Source organism: Colletotrichum spaethianum, assembly GCF_022836535.1.
Source record: "Colletotrichum spaethianum MAFF 239500 DNA, contig33, whole genome shotgun sequence".
NCBI classification, from domain to species: Eukaryota; Fungi; Ascomycota; class Sordariomycetes; order Glomerellales; family Glomerellaceae; genus Colletotrichum; species Colletotrichum spaethianum.
Genome location: NW_026054803.1, coordinates 386251 through 399594, shown reverse-complemented (window position 1 = coordinate 399594; position 13344 = coordinate 386251). Strand labels below are relative to the sequence as shown.

Here is a 13344-nt window from a genome sequence, read left to right as displayed (position 1 = left end):
AATGATGAAAACTCGACATCTATGACTTGCTTGTTTGACTTGGTGACATTGCTCATGTCTTTGCCTAGTTGTTTTAAAGGCGGTCCTCAGCCGTCCATGCCGAGACCCTTTTCTAAAAGTCGGCAATGCATCGCCTGTTGCGCCGACCCTGCCGGACCAGAAACACTCGAATGTTGGTACACAGTCACTTCACATATGCAAGCCTGAGTTGATAATATCGATAGTATCGAGGCAAACCAATCACGTTGTCCGATGTATACCTCAAACTACCAACAGACACAACCAAGCGGAGTGGCCACGCACGTTCATGGAGACAACAAAAACAGCAATGGACCTTCTCTTTGCAGAAGGACACAAATGCCATATAACCAGCCCATTCCCCCTCGTTTGGGCTGTTGGTCTTGCCGTTGACTCTCCTTCCAACAACTGGTCTCTGCATACGGAAAGACCGGTCTTTATACTTGACGTCGCAAAATGGCTGATCCCGCGCAGCAGGTAGTAGCCGAGGTAGCTTCTTCCAGACTCCGCTTCCTTTTCTTCAGGTGTTGTTGTACTGACACTCACTGTAGGATCCTCGGACTGATAATGATGCATCTACCATCGGCGCCTCTGTGAGTTATCACTATGACCGGGCGTCTTGCTCTTGGCACTGACACGGCATAGTCTGCGGGCGATTCGCTAGCATCCCTGCGATCAAGTGTCATTGACCACCGCCGAGAGAATGGTCGCACATACCATCGGATGAGCGACGGGAGTGAGTGGTTGGTTCGTTGAGCCTGCTTCAAGCCCAAGAGCTAATTTGTCGTGTACCAGAGTACGTTCTTCCCAACGACGAGGTAAGAGCTTGTGGCCCAGTAATCCATGTAAGACTATCTCTGATGTACTAATAAGATCATAAAGGGAACAAGACCGGCTTGGTATGTGTTATTGAATGGGACTCATCGAAAGGGCTAACGGTTCCATGGACCTGGTACACCACCTCTGGCTCTTGACTAGGGACGACCAACTCTGCAACAGCCCTAAGAAGGATGGTGCCAAGCGGGTTTTAGACATCGGTACTGGCACAGGGATTTGGGTACTGGCACAGGGATTTGGGCTCTGGACTACGGTACGCCGATTGTTGATGCTTGATCCCACGCATAGCTGACATTTTGGCAGCGGACGATCATCCTGACGCAACTGTGAGTACTTGTATAAGAGCAGGAGACTTGAGAACCGATTAGGCAGCTCATGTGTCTATAGGTTATTGGCGTTGATCTAAGCCCAATTCAGCCCGGCTTGTTAGCGCTTCCTGTGACTGATAGTATTCAGGAATCCATTAACAGATCTTTGTAGTGTACCTCCCAATTGCACCTTCGAGGTTGACGACGTCGAGAAAGAGTGGACCTGGACGCAGCCTTTCGATTTCATCTTTATCAGATCTATGATTGGGAGTTTCTCCAGCTGGGAAAACATCATTGCCAAAGCCTACCAGTAAGCAGACTTAAGCGTGCATTTCACACTGTTTACGCTATGCTGACTTTCTTGGAAATCCAGAAACCTCGAGCCAGGCGGCTACATCGAGCTCCAGGACAGCGTCTTCCCACTCAAGTGCCAAGATGGCACAATGACTGATGACTTCAAGCCATACAAGTGGACGAAGCTGCTTATAGAGGCCACAGAAATAACCGGCCGCCCGATCACTGTTGCCCCTAGCTTAAAGAAGATGCTAGAGGATGCCGGCTTTGTCGACGTAGTAGAAAAGAGGGAAATATGGCCTTTCACCCCGTGGGCCAAGGACCAGAAGCACAAGGACCTTGGGTTCTGGACGCAGGAGTCTGCCTTTATGGGGATCGAGGCGGTATCGATGGCTCTCTTTACTCGCGTGCTTGGATGGTCACAGGCAGAGGCAAGCGTCTTCTGCGCCGAAGTCAGGAACGAGCACAAGAACTCGAACGTTCGTGCATACTACGATGTGTAAGTATTCGCCACCAAAGTTCCATCTAGTTGAAAGGAAGGGACTTGGCTATCCATTGGGTTAGCTATGGAGTCTAGGGCCGGAAGCCGGAAGCGAAGGATGAGAAGGAAGAGACGGGCCAGTCCTAAGAGGGTGCAATGAGGGGTAGATTAACAGCGCCTGCGAGCGAGAAGAGGTACTCTGTTTAGGTAACAAAGACAAGGGCCGGCAGGGAGTCAAGAAACAACGGGGCCTTCTGGAAGAGAAAAACCGTCGAGAGCAGGGCATTTGTGATGGTATGTCTGACATGATCCAAGCATCTTGTTGCTTCTCTCCACCCGACGCTCAAGCTGTTTGACCTCAAATTTGGCAATTCGTCTTGACAGCCCGCAGGCTTGCAGCCTCAAAATACCCGCGCGCGTGTACTTTGTCCACGACGAGGAATCTCAGCTCCTCAGAAACCCACCCTGAAGTAGGCTCGCGAGAAACACCATAGTATAAATCTGATAATGACCAATGAAGTTCCTTGAACCTACTAATGTGCAGCTTTCTGTGTACGCTGCAGAGGTCCACCAGACCAGCGACATCCCACTCGTCCTGGATGCTATCAAATCTGCATAATGCCACATGTGAGTCTCATTGAAGCGCAGCTCAGGGTCACGCGAAGGACGACCGGCATCACATTATTGTCACAATCGCGGCTTGACGTCGCCAGCCAAAGGGGAAATAGTCGGATCCCACCCACACGCATAAAAAGACATGACTGATGGTCATGATTTTGAATTCTCGTAAATAAGTAGATGTGGTGGGAGTGTCGGCTTTTCGGAGAGTGACAATGGCCTGTAGTCTACGAACCCCCCCAAATCTATGAACCGCCAGGGCCGCCCAGCAGCGCAAACCGTCTAACAATGCTGGGACCGTATTCCTCGTACTATCAGATGAGTCAGCAAAGGCCTTGTAAGTTATTCACACAAATTGCACTTACCTCAGCCTTGGTGTGGCAGTAGGATCGGAACTCGGGTGTCTGACCCAACAAGCTACCACCGAACCAGGGGCCGTGTCTCTGTCTCTTGTGCGTAATGACCTGAACCTCCAAACCGCCGGACTTGGCACCGCCGCTACGGACCTCGCTGGCTCGGATGCGCGCATCGACCAACTGCTTGATGTCTCTCTGCAAACGGCGGCCAAAGTCCTTGTAAAGAGTGCTGCCACCAGAAAGGACAATGTTCTTGTAGAGACCGCGACGCACGTCAATGGGCGAGGTCTGGATGACGTTGTCGACGACGGTGGGGAGGGGCGTAAGGAAGTCGGAGCTGTAGATCTCGGGGTTGAAGAAAATCTCGGGGGCGAGGAAGCGCTCGTATCCGACGTCGACGGTGACCTGACGGCCGCCAGGCTGGAGTACGGGGTGCTTGATAAAGCGGGTGGGGTCGCGGTCGTAGCGGGAGAACTCCTTGACGATATCAGGGCACACGTAGCAGTGCTGCTCCTTGATTTCCTGGGCCGTCTTGAGCGACGAGTCCGGCTCGCCTCTATCACGCAGCAGCGACTGAACGAAGTAGGTCAGATCGCGACCAGCGATGGGGATCGACTTGATGGAGGATCCGATGACGTAGCCCTCGGCGACAGGGATGACGTGGGTAACACCGTCGCCAGAGTCAATGACCGTACCGGTCAGAGACCGATCGTGAACCTTGGACGAGGTCCACGAGGCGGCGAGAGCAAGCACGGCCTGGACGGCGATGTACAAACCGGCGCAGTTGAAGGACTCGAAGAAGATCTCGGCCGTGTTCTCGCGGTTCTCGGGAGGGTTCAGGGGCTATGACAAGATCAGCTCAAGATTCTGGGCCATCGGCAGCGGATGTTCGGGTCGCACCGGTTCTGTGAGGAGGAAGAAGTGGTCTTCGGGCTCGACGCGGAGGTACTTGAAGATGGAGTTGGACCAGAATCGTTCCATGTGGTCCTGCCAGCTATTAGCTCGTATTCGGCATCCTCCTGGCGAAACATGAACTAACCCAGTTCTCTATTTGACCGTGGCGGATGGGATAATGAAGACCGTAGCCTGGAAATATCCGTCAGCGATTGGCCATCCGTGTCACGATGTTCGCGTCCAACTGACCAGGTCCTCCAGAGGCAGCAATGGCCTCATCCCCAATAAAGAAGTCCAGGTCCTCAGTTCCTCGCTTCGAGTTGAGGTGACCGCCGGGGCCTGCGCCGCCGGTAAGGAAGGATGGCTTGTTCGCGACAGCTGGACGGCCAGAGCCCGTTCCTCCACTGCCTCCAGCAGCACCTTTCGTTGCGATAGCGGTCGGGAACACAAAGGACGGGGAGTCGTTGCCGGCGAAACCTAGTTCGGAAGTCAGAGCTATTACTCGAAAGACGGACGATGGAGGTGTGCAATTGGCGTACCGAGCTTCGAGAATCCCGTGCCGCTGTTGATGGCCCGTTAGCTGGCGATGGTCTCACTGACGTCTGCCTCGGAGGATGCGGGGCAGGGTGACATTGGTGGCTTACTTGTCCATGACAACGGCAGGCGTTTGGTTCGCCATCTTGGAAGTTGGTTTTGATGCGCTCGGGAAGACTCTAGCTCAGTTGCAGCATCAATGAGTGGGAGGATAGGCCGTCGAGGTGTCGGATGTGTCGTGATGTTGGTAACGACGTACGTCCAAGGTAGCCGGAAATGTGTGCCTTGTCACCGATGGAAGCTCCCAACCTGCGGCTGTGCATCAGAGTGGGTGGGCTCTCCAGCCATGGAGAGGTCGGTGCCCCACCACAGCCCCACCAAGCACCCCAGGAAGTGAAGACCGTATCAATTACATGAAACTGTGTCAGTACACTGTACTCGTATTAGATAAGCATACTGTTGTCTTGGTTGAAATTCGACGATACCATTCGCGCCCTGGTGCATTACAGTGTCTTTCTCAAGTTCTTTGCTAAAGTGTTTGAAATCTTTTCGATAAGACACTTGGTGTTAGGGATCCAGGGCCGGCAGGTATTTGAGCCAGACACACTGAGTCCGACGACAAGCTGTCTGCGCAAGTGTCACCGACTGACCCGGAAATGTCGGAGTGGTAACTCTTCTATTCAGTTGAGCTGGTTTAGTCGAAATTTCGACGTGCGACATACGCGGCTTTGCGCCTTCTTGACTTAGAAGCTCTCTGGGGTCTGGAGAGAGTGACCGCAGCAGGGAAAGAGCCTGATCAAGCTTGGCTATGCTGAGCGTTTTGCAACTTCCCACATTGGCTGTCCCTTCCCTATTCAGCAAGCCAACTGCCTTACTGCATTATTCCGGAAGCCCCAATAGACCTCGAACTGCCTGCAACATGTTTGCCGCAACCCGTTCTACCTAAACTTCATCCTCGATTCTCCTCTTCTCCTGAGTCACATCTCCGTCACGCTCACTTATTGGATGGCAGCCGAAAGGTCCTGGGACAGCCCTTCTGTGGTCATCACGTCTAATTATTTATCCCTTTACGCCGTCTCCCATTATCCCATCACCAACTCTCTTAAGCTTAACTACGGATTTGGCTTTCCTGATACATTTTCCAACACCGAGTTAGTTCTCCATCATCCAGTCACCAACTATCTTTAATCGTGGGCCTGCACCTAGAACTTGTAGTCACCAACCGCAGCATTATCTTTACCCCCCAAAACCAATGCCGACTGTACTGTCACAGGCACTCAAACCCACAACAGATCCGCTTTCCCTGACTTGAGCGGCTGAACACTCTTGCATCGAAAAAAAGAACCAGTCGGACTCTTTCGAGGCGAAATCACCCTTGATCGCACTATACGTGGAATGGAACACTTGGTCGCTGAGACCAAGTGCGATCCAGCACTCGAAGCTGCAGGCTCTACAACGCTCTCCTCACAAAACACTCATACTCGCGGCCTGAACAACCATGCAAAGACAATGGCAGGCGCTAATGGCACAGTCGACCGAGTCTTGAAGCGAATGCACAAGGGGAAATTCACTGGGGCCATTTTCATCCATGCAGGGGCTGGTTTCCATAGCCACCAAAACGAACGAGTTCACCTTGAGGCCTGTAGCGAGTAAGCCAAACCTATTCCGTCCAATTTCATCTGCTAACCAAAGTAGTGCTGCTTCCATGGGAATGAAGTTTTTGAAATCGGGTGCTTCGGCCACCGAAGCTGTCGAAGCTGCCTTACGCGTTCTCGAAGACAAGGAGATCACCAACGCTGGTTACGGGTCCAACCTATCAATGGATGGGACTGTTGAGTGCGATGCAACAATCGTCGACCATCTTGGTAGAAGTGGTGCCTGCGGAGCCGTCCCCAGTGAGTTGTATCCTATCGAAGGCTGTGGTCAGAGGCCACGACTAACACCATGGCTAGACATCAAAAACCCCGTCTGCCTCGCGAAGTTGATCTTGGACAAAAGCAATCAGCCTCTATCCCTGCGACGAGTTCCACCGAATATTCTTGTTGGAGAGGGTGCCAGAAACTTTGCCACAGAGAACGGTATGCAGGTGGTTCCAAACGACTACCTGATCTCCAAAAACGCGCGTGACCGATTTCTGCGATGGCAAGAAGATCTCAAACGGGCGGAAGAGAAGCTGAGGCAGGCTAGAGCACGCAAACCAACTGGGGAAGCCACTGATAGCTGCCAGCAGTACGAGACCATGCCGACACCAGTCCGAATGTACCAGAACCAACAGAGGGACCATGTCAATGCTATCCTTAGTGGTACATGGAACGAAGGTCAGCCAGATTCTCCACAACGGGGTTCTCCGGCGCTCGAGCAGATGCAGGGGGATCATCAGGGAAACTCTTCGCCCGGATCGGCGTACTCTCGGACGACATCTCCTCGACAAACAACCGAACGTTCTCCTCTGGGATTTGTCGGAGCTTCTGTGCCTCCCTCCAACAGATCTCGGCCTCACATACTTCAAGAAAAAGAGCTGTTGACAGGACCTTCTAGTCAGTTAGCGAATGAGGGAAACCGCGATGGCACGATGTCCCCTCAATGGACAGATGGCCCCAAGTTCGCAAGCACAATTGCACAGCTTCAGGGTTGCAGCCCTCGCGGTCTTAAGCGACCATTTTCTGCAACAGAGCTGGAGCACGAGGATGTCATCACCGATACCGTTGGAGCCATAGCTATCGATGAGAAAGGAAACATTGCAGCAGGTTCGTCTTCTGGCGGCATTGGAATGAAACATCGGGGGCGTATAGGTCCTGCTGCTCTGGTGGGTATTGGCACAGCTGTTGTGCCCTGTGATCCGGACGACCCAGACAAGACCAGCGTTGCGACGGTCACCAGTGGCACGGGAGAGCACATGGCCACCACTATGGCGTCTCAACGATGTGCCGAACGGATCTATGGCAACACACGCCGAGGACCGAACGGCAGAGATATTGAGGAGTGGGACGAGGACGCTATCATGGAATCTTTCATCACGAATGATTTCATGGGCCATCCTGGCGTCAGAGACTGTAACTCTGTTGGGGCGATTGGCGTGATGACTGTCAAGAAGACGCGGACGGGGTACTATCTATACTTCGCCCACAATACTGACTCCTTCGCGTTAGCCTCCATGGGTGGTTCCGACAGAGAGCCTGTTTGCGTCATGTCCCGCCTGGGCGAGACTACACAAGTTACCCGCGGCGCTCGAAGGATACGGGTTGATCTAGGATCATGACAGAAAAACCACTGCCGCAGCTGGCTCCTTTTTGTTGCAGCCATTAACGGAAAGGTGGGTAGACAAGTCTGTTCAAGGTGCGTTGCGGTGGTCAGGCCATATTTTGCGCCGCAACGCAGGACTTGGCGAGGTGACTGAGCCAGTAGGGGCCGCAAGATTCGGCCCTCTAATATTGTTATTCGGTAGTGATACCCCTTCGTGTACATCATACCTGTCCTCCTAGAGCACCACTTCGCAGGCTCATACATAAAGAATAAGACAAGTGCTTCAAGATAAGTTGGTTAAAACCGTATGGTCAAGACATGGTGGTGCCCATTATTCAACTATGCCTCTGGAATAAATATCTAGATCTAGCCCTGAAGGTCATCCTTGGCGCAGAAAGACACCCCCTTCCAAATGCCCCGGTTCAACCCTGAACACGATCTGGGGGGCTTTCTCTGTCCAGCTATATGTAAGTCGGAAGAAGCTGATCAATCCAGACTCTATAATCCAATGCGGTTCGACTTTTATGCCTCGGGTTTTCGCTGCTATCTCTTTCGAGCATGAGCGAACCATTCCCTTCTATGTAGACTTTGATAAGTTCTGCGCTAAAAGCCTCTCATCAGGCCAAGCGGGCTGCAGTGAGCAGCTATCTGTAGCATCTATTGACACCGTCACGTGTCCTGCCCACTACACGACTAGAACACCTTCTACCGGTGTTGTCCGGTGAATTTCTTCAAGTCGTGACTTGTGTTTTTCTCCTCGTTTCTCTGTGTCCTGCCTTATCCTGGACGAGGCGTGCCCGCAGCGCTGCCCGTCTCCTCCCTGATGTGGCCATTGGCCAGAACCGTCTTCTTCTTCTTCTTCTTCCGGCGCGGGACGACGGCGGGCTTAGCGCCGTAGCTGCCGAGGGAGAGCTTCGTGCCACAGGTGAGGCACTCTGAGCCGTCGGGGACGTCGCAGAAGATGCTGAGGCAGATGCTGCAGACGAAGCCCGTGTCGACGACACGGCCGTGGCAGAAGCACGCGGCGCGGAAGTCGACGGTGTGGTGGGTGGGAGGGATGAGAGAGGAGCGGGCCTCGGCGTCGGCGGCGTAGGCGAACATGAGGTAGCTTAGGAGGCCGCGGGGACTGGCGGCCTGCATAAAGGTGCCGTCGGTGATGTAGCTCGCCTGCTGGAGGAAGGTTGCGTCGCCCGAGAGGGCTAGGGTGTCGATGGGGATCTGGGAGTGGGCGGCGGCGAAGACGGCGTTCATGGTGGAGATGTACTGGACGGGCTCCGAGTCGGAGACGGAGAGGATGAAGATTCGAGCGCGGAGGCGGCTGAGGGCGGAGGAGGTGGGACGGGCGACATCGGGGGCCTTGTTCGTCTCGTTGAGGGAGAGGGAGGTCTTGTTGATGTGGGCGAGGGCGAGTGTAAGGGCGCCCGACAGCTGGGTTGTTGTGCAGGCGAGGTCGGCTTCGGTGGTGGCGTCGACGAGCTTGCGCATGGAGCTCATGACGGCGGCCTCGATCTGGGCGAACTGGGGGAACTTGTTGGCGGACGACTGGTTCGGCGTCGGCGCAAAGGAGTCGGCGTCGGTCATGGCCACGTCCTCAGAGTGTGCGGCGCCATTGGTCGTCGCGGCCTCGGGTTTGGAAGGGTAGAGCCATACTGCGCGGTTGCTGTGGGAGGCGATGATGGCAACCTGGTTCGCGTTGCTGAAGGCGAGGTGGGCGTTGACGAAGACGAGGATGTTGGCGATGGCCTTGGAGAGTGGGAGGATGTCGCTCAGAGCGGCCCAGGCGCGCGGGTTCGTGTCGATGACGATGGAGAGGAGGGAGGGCGTGGCCTCGTGCGAGGAGACCTCGTAGTGGTCCGAGGCGTCGACGGCGTTCATGGCGGAGGAGGAGGAGGATTATGCGGGAGACGGCGATGGCCTCGGAGGGCGGGCGCCAGGTCGCAGCGAAGGTGTCACCGGCGGAGCATCTGCGGTCCAGCGGCTTGCGATTGTATTGTATCGACTTTGTCCGGGACCTCGTACGATTGAACCCTTCCAATCCTACGTTCTCGAGACTAACGAGTGGATTGGGGCTCTTGGCGCAGTCTCATTCAAGAGGGAAAGAGCCAAGCAGGGCGAGGTTTTGTGATAGGTAGGGATTCGTGTGAGGTGAGGTGTGATGCAACGAGCTTCACAGTCCAGAAATAATCCGTAACCATGCCCGAGCTGAGAACTGGCCCGTGCTTCAGACACAGGATGGCAAGAAAGGCAAAGTCATTGGATGGCACTGGGCCGGGGGTGGGGGATGTGACGGGGAAGAGGCTCCGAAGGGAGCCAGCACTTTTCCCGGCTGGGGTTTGCAAAAAAAATGGTTCAAGGGGGAACATACCGCACCAGGCGCGGTCTGGCGTGGGGGGCGCGTTGATTGATGGAATACGGACCGATAGACGCGACGCCGGACCGGACTCAGCCTGGAGCTGAAGCAACGGAGCGGGCTTTGTTAAACGAGGGAAGCTGGGATGGTGAGGTGCAAGCAAAGCAAAGCAAAGCAAAGCAAAGAACATTCAAGCATTGCTGCCCCGCCCCTACACACCCTGAACGCATTTCCTAGCCGATCCCTATTGGGATGTACCTGCCTCCGCTAGTCAGCAGGCAAGCAGGCCACGAGAGGGAACTCGAAGGTTCAGTCCATCACATTCATGCGCAACGGGCGGTGTAACTGTTGGGTTCCAATCGTCGAGAGCCGGTCCATTCGCACTGCCTTGGAGAGGTGCATTGCAGTCGATGGGAGAGATATGATGCAACCGCCAGTGACATGTGTACCGTGTGTCAACGTGTGCCCTGGTGGTAGGTTTGCTGCACTGGGATCCAACGAGGGGCACCCGTGGCACCTAAAAAAAGAGATAGGAAAAGTCGGGCCTATCGAACCGTCCAGAGACGGTTGAACAGACGCTAAAGGACATGTAGACCTTGACCTGGATTGCACTCTCTGACCTCACCACGCCCTGGAGTCTGGTACCTCTGGTACGTACTGCACAGGGCATGTTGTGTGCAGTGTGGCTGATTCCAGTCCCTCTCCTCCCACCACAGTACCAATGATGCCATACCAACTCGCTGCCTCTCTGCCCGTCGCTCTCTGACCAGTGACAAGTCTCACTTGTGAAACCTCTCGAGGGATTGACTCCTGCCCTTTCTTATCTCAGAGACTGGCCTACCGAACCTCCTCCACGCTTCTGTCATCGCCGGACCTTGTGACCAACACATCCCATCACACAGTCCGTCGCCGCCGCCGCCGCCCTAAACAACCAGACGAGGTACCTACTTATATCACAGTGCCGCCCCGTTTTGTTCTAGACTTTTCCTTTCCGTCCCAGGTCTGTTCCGTCCTCACTCAACCACGCACCTGACACGGTACACGCAAGTATACATTATCACCAATCAACCGCTCAGTGCACTTTTTCATCCCGAGCGAACTGCACAGTGCCAGCAACCATGGCCGCCGTCACCCAAGCGACCGCTCCCAAGGCGGCGCCATCACGAGAAGATGAGACCCTCCTCGTCCTTGCGCGATTAATGGAGGGCGGACAAGAGGACGACGAAACCATCCGCGACCTCGACCAGCTCACCAAGCTGCTCAACGAGGACTTGCAACTCATCCAGGCCAAGACCGGCGCCCCCACGATATGCAATCTTATCGACAGTGACTGTGTCGACACCATCCTGACATATCTCGACATGAGACAGCCAGAGATCGTCCGCGCACACGCCGTCATCGCCACCTCCGCCTACCTCAAGGCCGCCGGTGACGATGGCGCCAAGAAGCTTTCTGGCTTCTTTTTCGACAAAATCAAGAGGGGTACTTATGACGACTACATCGTTGCCTTTTGCGTCGCTGCCTCGACCTTCCCGGTCGTGCCAGATCTCACTTCAGAGCTTTTTCTCAGTGAAGGTTTCTTGAGCTCCCTCGGCCCTCTGATGAGAAGAAAGTGGAAGAGCCGCAAGGTTGAGACGGCCTGCTTGGAGATGCTCAATGCCGCCTGCATGAACTCGCAGTGCCGCGACGCTGTGAACAAGTACTGCACCGAGTGGTTGGAGGAGGTTGTCGATCAGGACCCTGATGAGATTGCCAAGGAGATGCAACAGGACCCAGAGTACTCGGCCAAGGAGGGCTCCGTCGCCATGCGCAAACACTCGGAGCAAGTCCAGAATTTGGCAGCCGTCATCCTAGCGAAACTGAGGGTATGGTATTCAGACCTTTCAACAGCCGGACATGGACCCCTCCAATCATAAATCTGACTGACTTCAGAACGAAGGCAGTGCCCTCCGCGCCGACGCAGAATGAGGATGGGCAAGGGAAGATATCACCTGCAATCACTACCATCGAAGAGCTGTCGACGAGATTCACCTCCATGCTCCTGAGCGAAGACGACCATGGCCACCAACATTCCATCGAAGGACTGGCGTACGCATCGATCCAGCCGGCCATCAAGGAGAAGCTGGCGGGGAACGCGGAATTCTTGAAGAAGCTTGTGAAGACGTTGGCTGACGCCCCGCCCAAGTCGCCTGTGACTTACGGGGCCCTCAGTATCCTGGTGAACCTGACCAGGTACCAGCCTAATTTGACCGAGGAGGAAAAGAAGATGAACCAGCTCAAGGCGTACGCGGCCGCCGCTGGCAAGTCCGCCGGGCCGGATCCCCTCAACGACAACGACCATGTCACAGAACGGTGCAAGCGCGTCTTCGAGGCGGGCGTCACACCAGTGCTGGTAACCCATAGCAAGAACGGCTCCCCGGCGTCGCTCTCGCTCACTGTCGCTATCATTTACTCACTTTCAGTTACGACATCTTTGCGTGGAAAACTCGCCCAGCAGGGCGCCGTCAAGCTCCTCCTGGTCGCGTGGGCAACTCTGCCCGAGTCGGAAGCTGCAGGCCGTCGCACGGCCGCGCAAGCTCTGGCGCGCATCCTCATCAGCACTAACCCGGCCCTCGTATTCGGCGGGAGCCGCTCTAACCCGCAGAGCTCTGCGATCCGGCCTCTTATTTCCATCATTCCTCCAGACCCGGCTGCCGAGACCCGTGATCTCCTCCCCACTTTCGAGGCACTCATGGCGCTTACCAACCTCGCATCTACCGACGATCTGGACACCAGACGAGCCATCGTCCGGGTAGCATGGCCGCAGATCGAGGACCAGCTGCTTTGCTCAAATGCGCGGGTGTCCAAGGCTGCGGTCGAGCTCGTCTGCAACCTCGTCCAGGCTGCGGAAGGCATGGCGCTCTACGCCGATGGCAGCCCCCAGGCCAAGGGTCGTCTGCACATCCTCCTCGCCTTGGCCGACGCCGAGGACGAAGGGACCCGCAGTGCGGCAGGCGGTGCGCTGGCGGCCCTCACGGGCCACGAGAACGTCGTGCAAGCCATCGTGGAGCGCGAGCGGGGCGTCAAGGTCATCCTCGACATGTGCGCCGACGACAACGAGGACCTGCGGCACCGCGCCGGCTTCATCGTCTACAACATGGTGGCTGCCGAGGGCGCGTCGGGTGCCAACGCCCGCAAGAAGATCATCGAGGAGGGCGGTCTGGAGGCGCTCAAGGAGGCGGCCAAGAAGAGCCGGCGGGCGGAGGTCGTCGAGGTCCTGGTGCAGGCTCTGAAGATTCTGCTCGAGGACAACCGGGCATTGGAAGGCTAAAAGACTGGGGCCCGGGTCTCCTTTTCTGTACAGACGCATCTCATATATCGAGTAGACAGATAGGGAAGATCACACGAAAAGAAGAAAGAAGAAGAGAACAA

General features: G+C 55.4%; 6 protein-coding genes across 6 annotated transcripts; 3 read left to right on the top strand and 3 right to left on the bottom strand.

Annotated features, from left to right (window-relative positions):
- Positions 1-961: 961 nt before the first annotated feature.
- Positions 962-1960, top strand: ColSpa_10164 (putative methyltransferase tdiE; the record flags this gene model as incomplete). The annotated part of the gene is made up of 4 exons (XM_049276376.1): positions 962-1108; positions 1159-1181; positions 1336-1473; positions 1537-1960. The coding sequence occupies 4 exons, from the start codon at positions 962-964 to the stop codon at positions 1958-1960; spliced, it is 732 nt and encodes a 243-aa protein (XP_049132333.1).
- An 841-nt stretch (positions 1961-2801) lies between these two features.
- Positions 2802-3893, bottom strand: ColSpa_10163 (actin-related protein 3; the record flags this gene model as incomplete). Its single annotated transcript, XM_049276375.1, has 3 exons — positions 2802-2867; positions 2922-3755; positions 3813-3893. 3 exons carry the CDS (start codon positions 3891-3893, stop codon positions 2802-2804), a joined length of 981 nt encoding a protein of 326 aa, XP_049132332.1.
- Positions 3894-4011: 118 nt separating this feature from the next.
- Positions 4012-4485, bottom strand: ColSpa_10162 (actin-related protein 3; the record flags this gene model as incomplete). The annotated part of the gene is made up of 3 exons (XM_049276374.1): positions 4012-4283; positions 4346-4368; positions 4451-4485. 3 exons carry the CDS (start codon positions 4483-4485, stop codon positions 4012-4014), a joined length of 330 nt encoding a protein of 109 aa, XP_049132331.1.
- Positions 4486-6051: 1566 nt separating this feature from the next.
- Positions 6052-7599, top strand: ColSpa_10161 (threonine dehydratase, mitochondrial; the record flags this gene model as incomplete). Its single annotated transcript, XM_049276373.1, has 2 exons — positions 6052-6235; positions 6293-7599. 2 exons carry the CDS (start codon positions 6052-6054, stop codon positions 7597-7599), a joined length of 1491 nt encoding a protein of 496 aa, XP_049132330.1.
- A 761-nt stretch (positions 7600-8360) lies between these two features.
- Positions 8361-9458, bottom strand: ColSpa_10160 (general transcription and DNA repair factor IIH subunit tfb4; the record flags this gene model as incomplete). The annotated part of the gene is made up of 1 exon (XM_049276372.1): positions 8361-9458. The coding sequence occupies one exon, from the start codon at positions 9456-9458 to the stop codon at positions 8361-8363; it is 1098 nt and encodes a 365-aa protein (XP_049132329.1).
- Positions 9459-11051: 1593 nt separating this feature from the next.
- On the top strand, positions 11052-13243 carry ColSpa_10159 (RING finger protein B; the record flags this gene model as incomplete). The annotated part of the gene is made up of 2 exons (XM_049276371.1): positions 11052-11798; positions 11873-13243. 2 exons carry the CDS (start codon positions 11052-11054, stop codon positions 13241-13243), a joined length of 2118 nt encoding a protein of 705 aa, XP_049132328.1.
- Positions 13244-13344: the final 101 nt, after the last annotated feature.